This window comes from Rhamphochromis longiceps, linkage group LG3 (assembly GCF_057381845.1).
Source record: "Rhamphochromis longiceps isolate RC_006_pf linkage group LG3, R_longiceps_female_GT1.1, whole genome shotgun sequence".
In the NCBI taxonomy this organism is placed as follows: domain Eukaryota; kingdom Metazoa; phylum Chordata; class Actinopteri; order Cichliformes; family Cichlidae; genus Rhamphochromis; species Rhamphochromis longiceps.
The window spans coordinates 52,656,341-52,676,711 of record NC_140559.1 but is presented as its reverse complement, the minus strand read 5'-3'; the positions used below and the strand labels follow the sequence as shown (position 1 = coordinate 52,676,711).

The following is a 20,371-nucleotide window of genomic DNA, read 5'->3' as shown; positions in this document are numbered from 1 at the left end:
TATTTTAATCCACAATGAACAAAAACATATTAGTGTATTAGTAAAGTGAAAACTGTTGGACCCGTGATGGAGTGTCATCCTTTCCAGGTTACCTTGCCTTACCTTCTAATGTTAGCAAGGCTAAGTTCCAGCCACACTGTGATCCTGGTTGGATGGGTGGTTAAAAAGACTGTTGAATAGATGGATAGATTATATTAAAATCAAGCACAACAGTTTATTGTTTAGTACTACAGCACTTGAGGAAGTTTCTCTTGGCAATTCAGTATCTCTACTTGCTGTAAATAGTCTGAATTCAAGAGGATGTGAAGGCAATGCTCTGCCTCAGTCATATTCAATTAACTCAAAACCCATTACACAACTAAAGGTGTTAAATAATAGACACTTTTCATTACAAATGAATGGAAGGCACTGTATGTGCCTCAAAATCCTGGGGGAAAAAACTACATTAATGTCAAATTAACCAGCAGCAGAAAGGAAGATGTTGCAGACTTGTTGGTGATGGTGAACAATTACCATCCATCGCAAAAACCAACCAAATGAATCAGGAAAGGTTTACAGCCCATCAATGGAGGTTAGACATTTATTATTCAATGCTCAGTCTTATATCAGTTATGAACGAACAATGTAGCATTACATCCAGATCATTGTATAGTATTCCCTTTATATCTCACAGTCATACACTACATACACAGTGTGAACAAGACTGGCTACACATCTTGTCTAATATATCACATGCTGTCTGTCACTAACTGATGTGTACAAACACAGCTGCAGTTTTTGATTAAACTGGTTCAAAAGTGAAAGATGGTCTCATTACTGGGTGAAACTGGAGGCAAGGAAATGGGGCACTGAGGCAAAAGGAATTGAAGAGGGAGGGAGGACAGAACAGCCAAAAGCTGTAGGGCTGGCCTGAGGGAGCAGAGTCACACCAAATGTCTGCGAAGAACAAAGTTGAGCAGTGTTTGTGCATGATGCTAAAGTGAACAGTGTCCAGCGTTATGCTAATGTGTTTGTGTCAGAACACAGTAGTGTCCAGGTCTGTTTGAATGGGATTTTTTAAGGTAAGTGGGACAAAAACAAAAGGTTACAGCTCAAAGCTGACATGAAAAAAACAACAACCCAGGGGCTCTATGCCTTTGGGAAGGAAACTAGCTAACGGCATTAGCACACAGACTGGCCTTCTCTTCCCTGACTGTGTGCCAAAGCAGCATAATGATGCACTCGACTAAAACAGTGTCACGGTAAAGAATTAAAGATCCTGATTGAGGAAATAGTTATAATTTAAAAGACTTCTTTAGAGTTTTATCAACTGTGTAAAAAATCTGACCACCGTATTAACTCTAATAGCCCGTTGACTAGCAAAGATGGGCTTCGCCAGGGCTGCCCTTTGTCTCCGGTTCTGTTCATAATTTTTATGGACAGGATTTCTAGGCGCAGCCAAGTGGCGGAGGGCTTTCGCTTTGGTGGCCTCAGAATCTCATCTCTGATTTTTGCAGATGATGTGGTTCTGTTGGCTTCATCGGGTGAGGGCCTCCAGCTCGCACTGGAACGGTTCGCAGCCGAGTGTGAAGCAGCGGGAATGAGGATCAGCACCTCCAAATCTGAGGCCATGGTTCTCAGCCGGAAAAGGGTGGAGTGCCCACTCCGGGTCGGGGATGAGTTCCTGCCACAAGTGGAGGAGTTCAAGTATCTCGGGGTCTTGTTCGCGAGTGATGGGAGAAGGGAGCCGGAGATCGACAGACGGATTGGGGCTGCAGCTGCAGTAATGCGGACGCTGCACCGGTCCGTCGTGGTGAAGAGGGAGCTGAGTGTAAAAGCGAAGCTCTCAATTTACCGGTCGATCTACGTCCCTACCCTCACCTATGGCCACGAGCTGTGGGTAGTGACCGAAAGAACGAGATCGCGGATACAAGCGGCAGAAATGAGCTTCCTCCCAAGGGTGGCTGGCCTCTCCCTTAGAGATAGGGTGAGAAGTTCGGCCATCCGGGAGGGGCTCAGAGTAGAGCCGCTGCTGCTCCATATGAAAGGAGCCAGCTGAGGTGGTTCGGGCATCTGACAAGGATGCCCCCCGGGCGCCTCCTGGGTGAGGTGTTCCAGGCATGTCCCACCGGGAGGAGGCCCCGGGGCAGACCCAGGACACGCTGGAGAGATTATATCTCTCGGCTGGCCTGGGAACGCCTTGGTATTCCCCCGGACAAGCTGGAGGAGGTGGCTGGGGAGAGGGAGGTCTGGGCCTCTTTGCTTAGGCTGCTGCCCCCGCGACCCGGCCCCGGACAAAGCGGATGAAGATGGATGGATGGACTAGCAAAGATGCTAATTCTTTAGCATTCAAATTTAGTATTAAACCAATATAATTTAAAGTCGGATCAAAATAAAATGTCAAATCTTGACGTCAGACTAATCAGCAGAGCAATACTTTGGGCTAAATGCAAATATTAGCATGCTAACAGCGGATTTCATCATAGAAATTCTATATGATCAGCAACATTTGTGAACCTGCTATAAACACAAGGTTCAACTGGGCCATATACTGGGCCATATATTCCCATTTAGGCATCTACTCAAACTTGAAGAACTGGAAAAATGTTAGCTGTTGGACCTAGACACCGTTAAGAAAATTATAAAATTAACACAGATTTTTATAATTTCTTGATTAACTATTGTACGGATCTGATTTTTTATTTATTTTTTTTTTAAATAGACTATGCAAATACATTTCTTTTTCACTTGCTACCCTTTACATGCCAAACTATCAAAATATAATTATTTCACTGCCTTACTGGTGGTTGTTGCCAGGCCGGTGATGTTTTTTCAAATTCTTCATTCCATATTTAGGGGTGAATCAAATAAAATTTCACGAACGATACAAATTTTTCAAAGTTACATATGGGCGACATATGTTGACACCTAAACACACATGGACAATTTAACATTGCACTTGCAGGGGATGAAAAATGTGGAAATCACAAGAATTGGGATTTATAATAAAATGTTAATAATCTCAGTGTGTGACGATGCTCGTGCAAACACTGGCCCACTCATGAAGGAGGAGATACATACATCCTATAATCGTTATATTAAGAAGACTGGACGACTCCTCTTTTCCCCCTAGCCTCAGAAGGTGATCCCACCCATATACTTAAAATAAATTAATATTAAGCTGACATCTGTAAACAGTTTTAAAATCTTTGTCTTAGCTCATCTATAAAGACACTGTACATCATCTGTAAAGCCATTGACAACATGAATTTCTACAGTAGAGTAAGAGTCCACATATCAAAAGCTTTGCACAAAAAGAAAAAACAAATTTGAAATACTGTAGCCTACTTATTCACTTGCATACACAGATACATTTCCTGCAAACAGCAGAGAAAAGAGTTGCATTATTAAATTGGAGTTCCACATGGAAATCTCAGATCTGCTTAGAAATGTCACTTCTGGCAAGCGGTGCATGACTTGTGTTTGATTTCTCACTAAAATTTTAAAATCTAAAAACTCATTTAGGATGCGATGACATTTTCCATCCAAAACCCAAAAGAACAGTACAAAATAAATCCAAGCTCAAAGTGCAAAGAGGAAAACCTTTCTTGTACACAAAATAAACAACGGCTGATACGTTACACAAAAAGTAAAATCCTTAGAAAGTAGTTGCATTGATGTCGGCGTCACAGGAACTAAAGGTTTTTATATACACATAAAATAGAGTAAAAGTGCATTTAAACATAAAGAGATGAAAAATGGGATGTACGTTTCTCCTCAAAAACAGGAATAGAAAAACCTCGAGTACCCAATAGTCATGACTTTATGATGTTCAAGGACATTAGATAGTGTTAACTGGATATGGAATGTGTTTGACTTTTGTTTCTCAGTGCTTTTTTCCTCTCTTTGCTCCTCCCTCAGCCCCAATAAGCTGAGGCAGATGGGTAGCCTCAGTGGGCGTAGTCAAGCCAGAGGTCATTTCCTGTTAAAAGGGGGTTTTTCCTTGCCACTGTTGCCAAGTGCTTAACTCTTTGTTTTTTTTTCCCCTTTAAAATATTATAGAGTTTCGATCTTACTATGTAAAGTGCCCTGAGATGACTTGTGCTGTGATTTGGCACTATAAAAAGTAATGAATTAAATTGCTTGGACTAAGCTGACCTTTAAAACAGACGATCTGCGAGGAGTATGTTGATATTTTTGGCAAGTAAAATTATTTGAGACTGGTGAGTTTCACCTCTGAGACCAACGTTGGAAATAAAGGCTCAAATCTATAACACACTACACAAATAAGCATGCACATGTAGGTCTACTCTGTGGAGCATGGCACAGAAAATCATCAGAGCCTGTCGCGGCTATCCTACTGTTGACCAATATGAAAAACCAACCAAAGCAAAACTGTTATTAGTTTCAGAGATTTCCTTTTTGAGAACAAAGAACAGCGCCATTAAATCGTCAGATATATTAAAATGCCAAAAAAATAACACACATACTGAGTCTGTGATGGGGGACTTGATATGAAGGGTTTCATTTTTCAGCAGCCTGAATAGACACAGTCTTTCATCAATAAAGACTTGAATCACAATAAAAGACAAAAGGTTGTATAAAATTCAGTTTCAAAAGATGACAGTTTACATGATGTGTGTGAAGGGGGCAATCAGACAGACAATACAGGCAGCCAGTGCTCATCGAAGGATGGACGCAGGAGAGGACAAGACAGGACTCCCAAAACGTCATCCAATAGTTATTTTCTTTGAGAAAACATTTAAATGAAACCCACGTTTCTCTTCTCAGCCGTTTTTGACCTCTCTCACCTCCATCTTTCACCAGCACTTGTGGTCAGTAGTAAAATTCACATAAAGCTAAATACCTACACGGTACCCAAAGAAAGTACCATCGTTTCCCCCTTCGATGAGGACGAGAAAAGAAAACAAAGACCGCTGCTGTTAAACTGACAAAAAAGTAAAGAGGAAAAAATCAAAAGCAAAAATCAAAATATATACAGCCAAACAGGGAGCTCTGCTAGAGACAGAAACTGATATTTAACTTAAATGTACCATTCAGTTTGTACATCACAATGCCACACACCATTTTTGGCTATCCAGTACAGTGAAGGAACCGTGTGGGAAGGGCATATTTAAGCTAACATAAAATGTACATGTACCTTATGTCCATTTAAAAAAAAAAATGGAAACATGCAAGTGGTATTTTTGAGGCTTTAGTGAAGTTCAAGCAGCATTAAATAATTAATACCACGCTAATAGAAAGCCTTAATTTAAAAAAAAGAAGAAAAATGAGTGCATTTTTACATTAAGATGTCATAGTGCCGCTCTGTGTCATCATCAGACTGTCGTCTACAGTAATGACACTACTTTAGCTTTTGATGTCTTTCTCCAGTCAAACTAACTGCACCAACAGAAGTGCATACACACCAACTCTCCCCATTTAGTAGGAAGTATTACTGTCCCCACAAGCAGATGCCTCATCAACAGATTAAGTTCTGGCCACACACACATACACACTCGAATTCCCTTGAGTGTCGTAATCTCTGATATTTGGAAAAAATTATTTTGATTTGTCCCTATTGTGCGTTAAATACGCATCTATGTGGAGCAGATTGGATGGGATGAGGATTTTAGAGACTTTGGGTTTCTGAACTAATAAACTGTGTATATGTGTCGAGAGAGATGCCCACATGTTTTAGAAAGCGAGTGTTGCGTCACCAAAACCCCTCATAATTTGTAGCCAGATGGATGTGCGCTCATGCCCCCTCCCTCCTCTGCTCCTTCCTCATTGGCTGCAATTTCATGGAGGGTTAAAGGGCAGAGGCTTCATCCCCACCGATGACGCGGCAAATCCAGGTGTGCATGTGCAGGTGTGTGTGTTGGGGTACAGTCTAATAGGATTATCAGGCTGCATGCACAGACAGCTCAAATCACCAATTTAAAAAAAATAAAATGGATAAGGCTGTAGCACCACCTGCTGGTCAGCCACTGTCATTACAGCTAAAAGTTCAGCTGTAATGTAATTTTAAAATCACCCTTTTCCCGTTTTATCCGTCCTGATACTCACATGCTCACATCTGGGATGCATTTTTCTAACCTCATAACAACTGGGAAAAATAAAAATCTCCTTTGGTTGTTTCCTTTTCCCCGTCTTTCTCAAGGAGATAAAGCTGTGAAGAAATAAAGCTGATCAAATTTGTAATGAGAAGTACCCCTTTACCATTACTCTCAGCAGCTGGGAGCTACTTATGTGGTTTATAATTATGTTCCCCCCTCTGCACAGGTTAAAGCTTTCCAGAAACGTCCACAAAAGAGGTTAAAGCCATTATAAGCCTGGGAAAAAGATGACTGACCACACAAAACAATAGGAATGACGGGGGGGCGACATTAAAAGCAAGACAAGAAAAGAACAATGAAACAAAACAGCTCTGGTTACGATTCTTATGAATTATTCCAACATAATCCACAATGAGTTTTCTGACAAAAACGGCCAAAATAAAAAATAATATAGCTCTGTAGACAAGACCAAAAAAGGTCAGGATTAAAAAGAAAGAATAAAATTAGTAAATATTCTACATCATTACTATCCCACATTACAATCACTATAGACCCCTGTTGTATATTCCTTTGAACGAGTAAAAGTTTTAATTGAACGACATTTCTGCGTCTGACAAGACGGGCGTGGTGGACGACGAAGTGGAATCGGCCAGAGAGACGGTGCTATTGTCCCGGCTCCTGTGCAAAGTGCTCCGACTGGGCGTTGACGAGTTAGAGGGCGTGGAGCAGTTGGAGGGCGGGCCCGAGCCTGTACTGGGACTGCTATGATTGGACAAGGCGGAGAACAGCGCGTTCTTTTGGAGATTTTTGTTTTGCAGCTCGAGCTGTAGGTGCTGGCAGATCTCCTCGGGAAGGCGGTGATACTCCTCTTCCAGTTTCCGATCCAACTGAGACTTAAGCTGCAGACGACACGGAGGCAAAATGTTAACACATTTTCATTTCAGCTACAACAGGAAATGACTGGAATAAAGAAACTGACTGTATATAAAAGATAGCTGTAACCATCAGTAAACAGCCGATCTCCTATTTGCAACCAGTGGTGCCGCCCCCTACTGGTCACTAGAAACAATGCAGGTTTAAAGAACTTCCGCACTGGTTTCATTTTTGTGATCCTAAAGTGAGAGTTTAAAAATAAACCCCTGGGCTTATCTTTGTCATTTTTTTATTTCTATTTATAGAGATGCCAGCATTGTTGCTACATGTATTTCTAACTTTGGACAAGTTGGAGATTTTTTGCAGATCCAACTTTTTTAGTCTCGCTTCTTTTGCTCACCTGTGGAAGCTCCTCGTCTATGCGTTGTAGGACGTCCCGATGCCTCTGCAGCAGCTTGTCGTCTCTCCTGGTCTGCGCTTCCTCCAGCTGGGATACAGAAAGGAATAATAAAAAAAAAAAAAACAAAGACAGAGGAAGTGCTTTGAAGTTGATATCAATAATAGAAATATGAGCTATAAACAAGAAAAATGGACTGCTGGTGATAAAAGATGAAGTGTGTGTGCGCTAGGGCGAGTACTTACCCCACGGATTAGAGAGACAGAATCTTGAATGTGTTTCCTGTTGATCTCATTCAGTTCCCTAAAGAGAAAAATATAAGGATGAAAAGAAGAGTGAGGAATTCAATTCTTTAAGATAAGGCTGACTTTTTCTTTACTAATGCTTAAAAAAAATTATTACGATTCAGCTTTGTCTTTTTCACGGTTCTTGGCTTCACTGATGCTGTTTAGTCGTTTCCTGTCCAGGATCTTCTGGAGTTCTTTCTTCTCCCTGCAGACACAGTGACACACAGATAGTAGGTCCAAACAAGGACTATCAAATCAATCTTGCAGATAAAGCAAAAATGAAATATACCATAGTAGCTAAAAGGAGATTGTCATCCCCCAAACATCTGATACAAATTCCTTCTGACTCAGCTTTTTCCATTTGATCATTCATGTTAAATTATAATAACATAATAAAAACAAAACAAAAACTAGAAATAAATCTAAAAAAGGAGTGTTCTCTTTTTTTGGTTTCAGTAAGACGTCTGGCTGCTGCATTTTACACTTTGTTGACTCAAACAAGTGTATTATAAAAAATTGGTGCAGAGGTTTTTACAATATTGGTGCTCAGATGTGGTGTTTTCAGTTCGGTAGACACATATGACCCATAAGTCACATTTAGCTGCTGTGGCATCCAGCATTTAATATCCATTTAATAGTCCTTTAATGTACTGATTTCAGGAACGTTGGTGGGATTTTAAAACATTTAAAAAGACATACATCTTCGTCCGTCTAGCAGTGAACATTCACACTATGCCTGCATGATTGACACACGCAACATCCCCCCCAGTGGTAGAAATGGACTGACTTACTTCTCGCATAGTTCCTTGACCTTTTTCACCTGAGCTGCTTGGCATTCACTGGCAATCTCCTTCAACTTCTGGTGGGCCTAGAAACACAGCCCAGAAAAGACGACCTGTTAGCAAATCACTGCACTTTTTACAACATTGCTTCAAATCACTGACATTTGTTTATGCACAGCTCTATTAAGGTAACACCACAGCATTTCAACCAGGTTGAGGTCTGGACTTTGATTGGAGCATTGTGACACAACTACTCAGGCACTCTGTTGTAGGTTGTCTGCTGTGCTTGAGCTCAATGACCTGTTTCGTGACCCAGTTTCAGCCAAGCTTTAGCTTTTGGACAGATGTCCTCACTTTTGTCTCTAGAATACTTTGGTGTACAAAGGAGTTCATGGTTAGCTCAGTGACTGCAAGGTACCCAGGTCCTATTGCTGCAAAGCAAACCCAAATCATCCCACCTCCACCACCATGCTGGGTGTGAGTCATAAACTTTAACATTTAACACGCTAACTGAGGTCTGCAGAGCCTGAGATGAAGTTTTGGCAGTTTCTCTGAGCATTCCACGGTTTGAAGATCGTGGCATTGTGTTAACACACACGAGAATGCTCCAGCACAGAAAACTGACAAAACATTCGCTTTTCTGGAGGTTTTCACAGTACCTGATGATAAATAATCAAGTGCGCTTGATTAGCAGCCTGGCATGTGCTTACCAATTACAATTACCCTTTTAAATCTTATGGAAGTACTAGTAGTTCACAGCACTGTACATGCAAGAGCTGTGCGTGTGCGTTTATGAGAGAGAGATTACCTCTTGCAGGTGTGTTTTTTGCTTCTCTCTTTCGATTGCAAAAAGCTCTTCACGTAGTTTTAGGAGTTGCTGCATGTGAATCTCTTTCAGCTGATTCTTCTGCTTCTCCAGATCATCCAAGGCAGCCAACTCGCTCTGCACCAGTTCCTGGGACTCACTGAGGTACAATTTCAGGTAAGCAATTTCAGTATCTCCTTAACACATTTCATTAGCATTCTTTTGAAAAACTATTTTCCATCACTGGTTCCTTTTTTCATATTTTAGGATTTTTGCCCCCAACATCAGGGGAAAAATTGCCCAGTTACCCCCCATGTCCATCCTTACCTTTTCTTGAAACTGCGTTTGAGTTGTTTCTCAATCTGGCTGCGTTTCCTTTGGGTGTCAGACTGAAGCTGGGTTTTCTGGTCCTTACTTAGATTAGACACCTACACAAACCACAAAAACCAATTTATTTTTGCAGCACAAAGGCAACAAGCAACAAACTGATACTTCAATTACTAGTTTCGATAATTAAATCCGTCTGTGCGTACCTTCTTCAGATGTTTCTTGCGCAGCTCTTTGAGTTCTTTTCTTTGTTTTTTAAGGAGCTTTTCATAATGTTTATTCTGCTGCAGCTCCTCTACAGACTGAACCTTGACATCTGACAAACACACAAACCAGCGTAAATATTGCTGTAAACTTGTCATTTCCATCTTGGCCAGCCTGACCACAAAATAATTTTTGCACACTTAGCTGTGTGTGAGATTTCTGTGAAATGAGTGAAATGAATAAGCTGGGATGACCTTACCTGTTAGGACAGTACCTATGAGGTCCTCCTTCTGAGATTGTACTACGCACAAAGAGAAATAAACACAAGAGGAGACACACACACAGGGCGCATGAAATGGATGATGGACAAATGACTCAGATGCAAATAAACAGAACTTGATGCCCCTGCTAGAAAAAAAAAAGGACTGTAAAAGTCTTATTTTGAAAAGCCTGACGCTTTAACTTGTGAAAAACTGACATAGCGGACATGGATGAATTACACACACAGTGAAAGTAGGTCATTTCACAGCTTTATCAAAGACACATATGTGAATATATTTCGTTAGGTAATTTCAACATATAATAGAGTCTTGGACCAAGACTGCACAGTGCTAATACACAGCAATACAGTTTCAAGATATCACAATTTCTATTACGCTATAGATGCAACTATAACAAGCAAACACATGTGCAGGCCTGTAGAATCTATATACTTAATCATTTAGATAAGGTTTGTGACTACCTGGTGCAGGTAACTTGATGACATCAGGGGGATCTTCCTTTGGGGGGAGGTGGGGTGTTGGGGAAGGGGAGGGGATTCCAAATCCTGGACCGAGTTCTCTCTTGTTCTCTCCTTCTTTGGGCTGGTTGGTGAGAGGCTGGGTGAAAATGGCATGTAATGAATTAAAACCTACAATAAAAGTGTACAGGCGAAAGCAAAAGTAGAGTGTGGGGGAACTAATGTGATCAACATACCTGTCTCACCTCACTGTTGTCTTCTAAGAGACTAGCTAGCTGTGTCTCTCTCTTGTGCTTCTCACTGATATGCTTAATAGGGTTGGTGAGAGCTTCTGCATACTCTGAAGACACACACAGATATCCATGAAACAATATACAGGTTAGTGTAACTTATAGAGCTGTAAACATGGCTGACAAAATAATAATATGAGAATAGTTTTCATTTTCAGGGTAGATTCATTTTTTAAATCTGTTTGTGGGAGTCATGCTACCCTTTGCCCTCCATTTTGCCATGCTAAGCTAGGCTAGCTGGTTGCTAACTTTGATACCGCTCATGTCTGTAGAGTAAACAGTTTAATTTCAGGAAAACAGTAAATAAGTGAATTTCAAAACTAACCTTAAACTATTAAAATTGTTCCTTTAAAGCCACATGTTGCCATGTATATCATATCATAACAACTAGCCAACAAACAGAGAAGACAAACATGTTAGCTAAAAGTTAGCTAAAGGTAACAATTTCAATTTCTACTTCTGTTTTTTTAGCTAAAACGGTATGAGACTTAGATAAGTAAGTATTTCCACAAAAAGTTATTGCTCAACAGATACAATACATATAAAGAAAATGAAAGTAATTAAAAAATAATAATTAAAAAATCCAGATCCAAACACTGAAGCATGGCTTGACCAAATAATAAAACACCTTCATATGCAAGTGGGCTAGAGACAAAACTATACACAAACATGTGCTGGCTAGTGTCATCTTCAGGGTGGTCAGGTGACCACACAGCTAAATCTGCTACTAATTATTTTTTAAAAGTTGCTTCTTTAAAAGTGTTATCTATAAGCTAGGTCGAGGATATATTTGGCAAACGTTGCTGAATGCAAGAAGAAAAGAGAAATGCCTCAAAGGTTTGTGGATGTAGTTTATTTTTAGCCTGTTTGTGTGACATATTAATCCAGAGTGATGCTTGCATGGTGTCATTACCCTGGTGTTCATTAGGGATGTAGTCCTGAGCTTCAGTATAAACCAGAAGTGACGGCAGCATAAGCGGCTGGTTTAGCTCATTCTTCAGGTTGATGTAATGGTAGCCTAGAAGGAGGAAGAAATAAATAACTGACGTTAGTACAGATGGTAAAAGACCATGTACGATGTTCCCACTGAGTGCAAATAAAGTATCAGTGATGGCCTCTGATAGTGACTGTTTGATGCCAAGAGTGTTTATTTCCTTACCCGGCCTAATAGCCGAAACAGGGAGAATCCGGTGTCCAATGAACTTGCCGTTTTCCTCAAACACAGCTATTCTCAGAGAGGCCAGTGTAGGGAGGACCACCTGGAGAGTGTTGACACCACGAGAGAAGTTTAGAGAGCAAGAGATAAAGGTTTAAAAGATATGCGAACCCTGCTCTGTTCGTCTGTTACCTTGTTAAAGACAAACATTTCATCATCCCACACAGGGTCCAGCGAGTTCCCATTAGATGTTTTGGTTCTGTACTTCCTTTTTGTGTCAGCTGGAAGTCCAAAAATGTCCACTTCCACATACACACCAACCTTCTTATCTGTCAGGAACTGGCCTGAGATCACCTGGTAGATGTTGGGTTACAAATTTGTCATTTTTTCACTCACGGGAGCAACGAAATTGCAAATACTGAACTCAGATATGTCTTACTTTAATTTTGACCGTGTTAGCGACTATGCCGTCTACTATGTTTTCTGTGAAAGGGTCAAAGTGTTTGTCTGTCCTTCTCATGAACTCTGGCTTCAACAGGTAACCGCTCAGGCCATTATACTCAAACACACCCATGTTCAGCTGCATAGGAAGGTCTAAGAGTAAGGAAGAACAAAACAGAGCAGATATTGGTATCAACCAGCATCAGAATTCCAACCTTTAATTGACTAAAGACTTTGAAAGACAACCAAATTAAAACAACTTTACAAATACATAAACCACAGTAATGATAAATGCATATTATTCATAGCTATTAATAATTGTTAGAGCGTTTAGATGGTGCCACCAGGTGTTTGCAGGGTTTATTTAGCATCTTTTCACTCAAAGCTTAATTTTAGGCCGGTTGAATTTGTCACCATTAAGGCCAGTAAAAAATGGGTTGCCCATACTCAGGTGCCAGTTCAATCCAAGCAAACACTACGATGGAGTGGCTTCAGCCTGTGCTGGGGGACAATGTTTGTGTGGCATGAAGATTTGTTGTCCACTCTGAGTCCCATTGCATGTAAAGCATGTAAAAGGGTGGACCATTTACATGGATACACCGTAATAAAATGGGAATGGTTGGTGATATTAAAGTCCTGTTTGTGGCACATTAGTATATGTGAGGGGGCAAACTCCTCAAGATGGGTGGTGACCATGGTGGCCATTTAGAAGTCGGCCATCTTGGATAGAACTTTTGTTTTTTCAATAGGAAGAGGACCATGTGACACATCAAACTTATTGGTAATGTCACAAGAAAAACAATGGTGTGCTTGGTTTCAATGTAACTTTATTCTTTCATGAGTTATTTACAAGTTTCCCTTTGTTCATAGCCATTGACATGTCAAAGAGGTTAACACGTGAGGAGCGGATCGAAATTGTGTCGATATCTGGTGAACGCAGTAACCGGGTCATTGCAGCAGATTTCAATGCAAGACACCCTACGAGACCTCCCATGCTACAGTCAGCAAACTGCTTGCCAAGTTTCGTGAAACTGGTTCAGTGTTGGATTTGCCAAAATGTGGACGCAAGAAAACTGTCACTAATGAAGAAACATCAGTGGCTGTCCTAGCTTCATTCAGCAAGAGCCCACAGCGTAGCACTCGCCGCATGTCACTGGAGAGCGGCATTAGTCGAACATCCCTTCGGCAGATATTAGCTACTCACAAATGGCACCCTTACAAACTCCAGCTACTGCAGCATCTCAACGAGGATGACCCAGATCGGTGCACAGAATTTGCAGAATGGGCAAAACAAAAATTGAAACAGGACCCTCAGTTCACGCAGAAGATTTTTTTCAGTGATGAGGCAAACTTTTATGTGAATGGTGAAGTTAACAAAGAAAATCACCGCTATTGGTCTGACACTAACCCACATTGGATGGATCCCTCCAAGACTGTTGGACCAACAAAAGTGATGGTTTGGTGTGGTATATTGGGTACAACGATAGTGGGTCCATTCTTCATCAATGGAAACCTCAAGGCCACTGGATATTTGAAATTGCTACATGATGATGCGTTTCCCTCTTCATGCACTGAAGCTGGCACGTTCCCTGAGTTTTTCCAGCAAGATGGTGCACCACCACATTATGGGTGCCAGGTCCGAGCATTCCTAGATGAACAGTTTCCTGGAAAGTGGATTGATCATTGTGGGCCAGTTGAATGGCCCCCAAGGTCTCCCGATCTGACCCCCTTAGACTTTTATCTTTGGGGTCATCTGAAGGCAATTGTCTATGGTGTGAAGATACGAGATGTGCAGCACCTGAAACTACGGATACTGGATGCCTGTGCTGGCATTTCTCCTGCAGTGTTGCTATCAGTGTGTGAAGAGTGGGAGAAGAGGGTTGCATTGACAATCCAACACAATGGGCAGCACATTGAACACATTTTATAAGTGGTCAGAAACTTGTAAATAACTCATGAAAGAATAAAGTTACGTTGAAACCAAGCACACCATTGTTTTTCTTGTGACATTACCAATAAGTTTGATGTGTCACATGGCCCTCTTCCTATTGAAAAAAAAACAAAAGTTGTATCCAAGATGGCCGACTTCTAAATGGCCACCATGGTCATCAACCATCTTGAGGAGTTTGCCCCCTCACATATACTAATGCGCCACAAACAGGACTTTAATATCACCAACCATTCCCATTTTATTACGGTGTATCCATATAAATGGCCCACCCTGTATAAAAGTAGCTCCATGTAGAATGAGGGTAGTTTGAAGTTATAGGACATCATCACTATTTTTTGGGTTAGGGTTTGAATACTTGAGTCTTTTTGGTGTTCCAAGTTAGTCCCAATTTGTTCCATGATGTGAATGCAAAGGGTTTGCTGTCTTACAGTTTAGGCTTAACTTTTAAACACATCCAGTTTCTTTATGTCCAAGACTAAAAGTAGCACAACTTACCAAGTGTCTGGAAGTTTAGCGCCACCATCTGGCATCCGACGTTCCAGAAAAGCTGAGGCATGTAGTTGGAGCTGTCTACTCTTGTTCCTTTAGGATAGATTCGGCTCAGCTGGTTCTTATTGTACCTGGAGGAGTCCTGCTAAGGATTAACACTGTATACAGAGGTAGAGTGTTGCACATGTGCAGAAACTATTTATTTATTACACACTGTAAACTGCACCAGAAAAAAAGAGTCACTGGTGTTTGGTCTAAGGTCGAGATCAAAACCAGATGAGACATTTTCCTCCATCAATAATGTCAAAAACTGTTGAGAAGGACTGACAGCGCAGCTGATATTTAGAGAAACACAGTTGTTTGGTTGATTTTCTACAGTCAGATGAGAAAACTGATACTACTTTCAATGTCCGCTAAAACTGAGGCTACAGTCTGATGGGCGGTTAACTTGAAGCACGAACATTAGAAATGAGGGAGAAAAGCTAGCCCGCCTAACTACACAGACAGGAAAGTATGCCTACCAGCAGTTTTTGTGCGTTTAATCTTTATTCCTAAGATTTGAGAAAGTCAGTACACCCAGTAAATAATAATTCAGCAAGTAAATTCTCATGAAACCATAAATTGTACTTTTTAAACCTTGCCCAAATACTTCTTTTTACCACTTTTAAACTTAAGCTTGCAAGGATACTCAACAAACTCTATAGGGAAGCTCTTCAGGGCATCCATGCCTTTGGTTTCAACAAACGATGACATCTCAAAGAACCTCTTCCTCTCTGTTGAAAGAAATGAGAAGCAAAGGGGGAAAAAAACAAGTCAGAATAACCTGTGACAAGATGATGCTACCTGCGAGTGAGTCTGTTTGGCTAATGAGCTACACCATAAACACGGCTGCTCCTCTCACTCGCAGTTTTTGCCTGATAAAGTGAATGCATCCTTCCTTTTCCGTTAAGCACTCACACACACACACACTTACTAGCTGCCCATTCAAAGGTCTTAAATTTGACGGGTTCAATGTAGTTGACGAGATTTGACATCTCCTCCGTGGCGTTCGCCTCGCTGCTGGCGGTACCCTGCGGGAGGCAGATACCACTAATCCATAAAGCAGCCTAATACCAGCCAGTCAAACAATCCATCAGTCCTCTTGCTGGCACCTACCTCGTCGGAGTTTGGCTTTTTCAGCTCTGCCACCGACTCGTCCTCCTCCTCCTCCTCGCTCTCTCCTTCACCTCCTGGTAGGGTGTGATTAGAAAAAGTAACTTTACATAAGACAACTTCTACAATGTGCTGGGATCCTTTGTTTCTTCAACCCACCAATGGACTTCCGAGGCTCGGAGTCTTTCACCATCCTTTCAGCCAGCTTTTCCTCTCCATTGGACAGGAGTTGGCTTCCCTCTTCTGTCAGAGGGCAGTCTACACACGCAACAGCAAACTATCAGCTTAACAGGAATTCTTTTGATCGTCTACATCAACTTCGTTTTCAGTTACAATCATTTACCACATTACAAAGGCTAAGTTGATGTTATTATCCCAGCAGGGGAGAACGGGTGATTGCCTGCACTTTACCGTTGTGAGGCGAAGACTGCTCCCCTGGCTCTTTGCGCCTTATGCTGCCACTCTCAGAGGGTCGGTGATGGTGATGTTTCTTCTTGTTTTTGATAAGAATCTTCCCCATCAATTCCTGCGGCGAAGGCAGCAGCTGACCTTCGCTCAGCTAAAATCACAAGGATAACACCATGCTGTCAGAGGGAGGAGAATAATGTAGTCGCATTGACGAGCTTCTTGATATTTAAATATGAGAAGAGGTATTTTAGAGCTACACATATTTGACTAGAAAATACGATTTTTGTGCTCCTTCTTTTCTGCAAGTTTTGCCCTTTTTCTTTATCATATTATATCGTTTTGGTTTTTGCTTTTCTTTCAAGCTATTCTACTTTACTTCGAGCTGTTCTACGGTTAACGTTATAGGTGATGTAACACAGTAATTTTCTAGCTTTGGGGATAAATAAAGCATCTTTTCTTATCTTTACTTGACTGAATGAGCTGAGCAATAAAAAGAAGCACATGTGCCTTTATCTGAGATGAATAATGAGTCTGCGCTAAAAGAAGCAAAGCAAACAAGGTCACAGTTTTCAACAGTTTGGTAATGTTAAACTGGCCTCTATGACTCTTGAAACTAGAAATGCATAGGCTAAAATAAGTGTTGAAACTCCTCCAATTTTCTAAGTAAATATATCTCTAAAGGTGCTATTGACGTGAAATTCTCACCAGATGTCAGCAAGTGATGCAAGTGTTGAACGCGCTTACTGAAATGTATTTAATACTGAGCAAAAGCCTCCTGTATGGAGAAACTAGTCGCATGCTTTGCTAAGGTGTGATTTTGGCCCATTCATCCACACAAACACTCTTCAAATCCTGATTTTTTAAATTGGATCCGGGTCAGGTGATTGGCCGGGCCGTTCTAGCAGCTTTATTTTCTTTCTCTAAAACAAATTAAGTTTCTTTGGTTGTGTGTTTGGGATCATTGTCTTGCTGCAACATCAATCCTCATTTCATCATCATCATCATCATCCTAGCAGATGGCAGCAGATTCTTAATCAAGAATGTCTTGGTACATTTTCCATTCACCCATCCTTCCTTGTTAGCTTCCTTTTATCTGAAGCTTGCCAGTGCTGCTTGCTAGAACAGCCACACCACACCGTGATGTTCACATCTCCAAACTTCACTCTTGGTGTGGTGTTTTCGGGGTGAAATGCAGTCCCTTTAACCTTCAGACATGGTGTGACTTATTGCATCCAAATGGTTCAATTTTGGTCTCATCTGACAAGACTATAGACTCCCAGTATTTCACAGGCTTGTCTAAATGTTGTTCAGCAAACTTTAAACATGCTTCTTCAGCCTTGTATGATGAGCGTGCATACAGGGCATGGCGGTTGACTGCATGATTTATGGTTTTCTTTGAAACAATGGTGCCTGCTGACTGCAGGTCTTTCTGTAGATCTTGTGGGGACCACCTGGTCGTTGCTGGTTTATGGTGAAATGATGTCATTTCCACTTCTGGATTATGGCCTCAACAGTGTTTGCTTGAACCTTCAATAGTTTAGAAATTGTTCTGTAACCAGTGCCATTAGTATGTTTTGCAACAATAAGGTTGTGAGAGAGCCCATGATGAGATGTTTCTACCTTGGTAATTACATTTTTTTATAGGCCATCGGTTGGGACTGAACCAGCTGATACTTCTTGTTCGTTTGTTTGTGCGTTGTGAAACCAAAAGCCAAGACGGGTCAGGTCACAAGCTGATCGGCATAAGGAGTGCAATCGTATTTGATGGTTTGTAAGTTGAGTAACACCGTGACAGACGAGTAAAAAGATATTAGTGTCTTAATAATTTGCCTTGAGGAACAGCAAATGTAATCATTAAAACTAAAAAAAAACAAAACTTCAAAGTTGTTATATAAATAAAAAGGGACAAATTGTATATTTTTAGAGAAACAGAGAGACTCAGAAAGAGAGAGAAAGAGTGATCATCTAAAACTAGACTGAAAAAACAAACACATGACCTAAACCCCCCACGCATTCACACCACTGAATGTGGAACTACATGAGGGTGCTGCTAATTATCATTTAAAAACTCATTGTAGCCGTGGAAAAACATCAAAAGCCAACTTCTAGCCTATAGCACCATCAAGTGCAGTATATACCAAGATGATGCTCTATCCTTTTTGCTGATTTGCTTTTATCTGAACCCCCTCGCTGAGCTGATTATAAAACAAGTACATGGCTAAAGATTCAAATCTAGGCTGATCATTGGCTACCTGGTATAAATGGAGGTCTTCAAGTCATGCACTAGAGCTATGTTCAGGCTCGTGGGATGTTACCTTTCATTATAAACCCCATTAAAAAGGCTGAGTACACATGAAACAGCTAGAAGCCTGTTATCTGTCTTTGCTAATACACTGTTCACTGAGTGCAGGGTTTAGAAACTTTGGGTTCTATCTGGGTGAACGGGGGGAAAAAAGCTTCAAGTTTTTCAGCCCAGCAGTGACCCGATCTGTTCAGACATCTGGAGTCATTTGGACTTTTACACTTTTAAGATAAGATAAAACTTTATTAATCCCTCGGGTGGGTTCCTCTGGGAAATTCGGTACTTTTACAAGTGTGGCAGCAGCAAATTGAGGGAAAAGTTCAGCATCCACATCAGAGATGACTTACTGGATATTTCTCCAATGGCTCGATGAGCAGCGCATCTCCAAAGATTGTCCTGCAGTACTCTGCCATCTTAGCCTGCTGCTTTGCTCTGAAAGGACAGAGGAAATGGTTGGTTGGTTGGTTTAGTGTCCTAAAAATCATTAACCCAATAAACCCTTCATTGGTTTAGGAATGTTTTGCACTCTGAACACTGCACATGTTACAGAGCGAGCATTTCCTTCAAAGGATTGGATTTGCATCTGGTCTGGTATTAAATAACCTGAACTCAAGCGTGCTGTGCTTATCCCTAATGCAAAGAGTCTGCAGAAGACCAAATCATCTGAATACTCCTGACAAAACACACAGACGTGCAACTTACGAATCTACGTGGTTTTCAAAGGACAGGATGACGGGGTATGGCGAGGTCTTGAAAGCACTCTCTGCTATGGCTTCAATCACTTCCTGCAGTCAAGACAAGAATGATAAAAACTCAAAACTGGACACAATCCCTCAGCACAGGTTTTGTTTGTTGAAAATTACTCCACATTAAATTTTTTACAAGAGTAAAAAATGACACAAAACTGCAACTGATCAAGCTGATGAAGAGGAAACCAAAAACGTCAAAGAGAGCAGAATTGTGCCTGTGACATTTCTGCAGCAGCTCCCACCTTAAAGGGGATCTCAGTGGTCATGGTGAACCCGTGGGTGATGTAGGGTTCTTCATCTTGTGGTCGGCCCTTCCAGCAGTCCAGCTCAATACAGCGACAACCGGTGAGCAGCACCTGCCTATACATCTCCACCGAAGAATTCCCGGTCAGCTGGCCCACTAAGATACGAGAAGAGCTATGGGTTCAGAACCAAAAGGCGCCCAGCAAATGAACCATCACGCTTGCATGCATGCCGTTTACATGTCACACCTGTGAGGTACGTGTTGTGTGACGAGTTGATAAAGTAGTGAGAGAGCGGTTGGTTCATGTCGTCGATGATGTCCAGCCTCTCTGGAGGTACGATGGTGTTTTCCTCTCCCCCCAGATACCGACTGAATGCCTGCAAACTGATTTGGTCTGCAAGAAAGAACGCGATGACAGCGTTTCAAAACAGCCGGAAACATCCCAACAGATCAAAGACTGCTGTTCTTAGGAGAGGCATCAACAGGCGCAGAGGGCAGCCAGATGTGATCGCTGCAGCAGGACAGCCAATCATCTCGCAGATCGCGGACTAACATAGTTATGGCTGTGCTGCTAATTTGTTCACAGGTTTATTAATATAATAACACAGATAAAGAACAGCCTTAGTACTTTACCAACGTTTTTTGGCCTGCTATCGCTTCATCAGGGTCATCAAGAACTATAGTGCATACAGCACTTTAAACAACATGCGTGTTTGAGGAGAAAGACATGAAATTGT

At 41.4% G+C, this 20,371-nt stretch overlaps 1 protein-coding gene across 2 annotated transcripts in view; it reads right to left on the bottom strand.

Moving 5' to 3' along the window:
* Positions 1-547: 547 nt before the first annotated feature.
* Positions 548-20,371, bottom strand: part of plcb3 (phospholipase C, beta 3 (phosphatidylinositol-specific)) — a 58,423-nt gene continuing 38,599 nt past the window's right edge. Inside the window, exons 10-34 of one of the 2 annotated variants that reach the window (XM_085400315.1) lie at positions 19,882-20,028; positions 19,633-19,790; positions 19,344-19,426; positions 18,989-19,073; positions 16,343-16,490; positions 16,091-16,189; positions 15,935-16,008; positions 15,753-15,849; positions 15,468-15,552; positions 14,786-14,910; positions 12,338-12,492; positions 12,091-12,252; positions 11,902-12,001; positions 11,656-11,760; positions 10,689-10,792; positions 10,456-10,591; positions 9,973-10,014; positions 9,716-9,825; positions 9,510-9,610; positions 9,186-9,342; positions 8,387-8,463; positions 7,711-7,800; positions 7,554-7,611; positions 7,312-7,398; positions 548-6,937 (exon numbers count right to left, since the gene is read on the bottom strand). In XM_085400315.1, coding sequence (XP_085256441.1) covers positions 6,626-6,937; positions 7,312-7,398; positions 7,554-7,611; positions 7,711-7,800; positions 8,387-8,463; positions 9,186-9,342; positions 9,510-9,610; positions 9,716-9,825; positions 9,973-10,014; positions 10,456-10,591; positions 10,689-10,792; positions 11,656-11,760; positions 11,902-12,001; positions 12,091-12,252; positions 12,338-12,492; positions 14,786-14,910; positions 15,468-15,552; positions 15,753-15,849; positions 15,935-16,008; positions 16,091-16,189; positions 16,343-16,490; positions 18,989-19,073; positions 19,344-19,426; positions 19,633-19,790; positions 19,882-20,028 — 2,897 coding nt within the window. In that variant the 3' untranslated portion in view covers positions 548-6,625. The remainder of the gene's footprint in view (positions 6,938-7,311; positions 7,399-7,553; positions 7,612-7,710; positions 7,801-8,386; positions 8,464-9,185; positions 9,343-9,509; positions 9,611-9,715; positions 9,826-9,972; positions 10,015-10,455; positions 10,592-10,688; positions 10,793-11,655; positions 11,761-11,901; positions 12,002-12,090; positions 12,253-12,337; positions 12,493-14,785; positions 14,911-15,467; positions 15,553-15,752; positions 15,850-15,934; positions 16,009-16,090; positions 16,190-16,342; positions 16,491-18,988; positions 19,074-19,343; positions 19,427-19,632; positions 19,791-19,881; positions 20,029-20,371) is intronic. The other variant, XM_085400316.1, reaches the window with a different exon arrangement.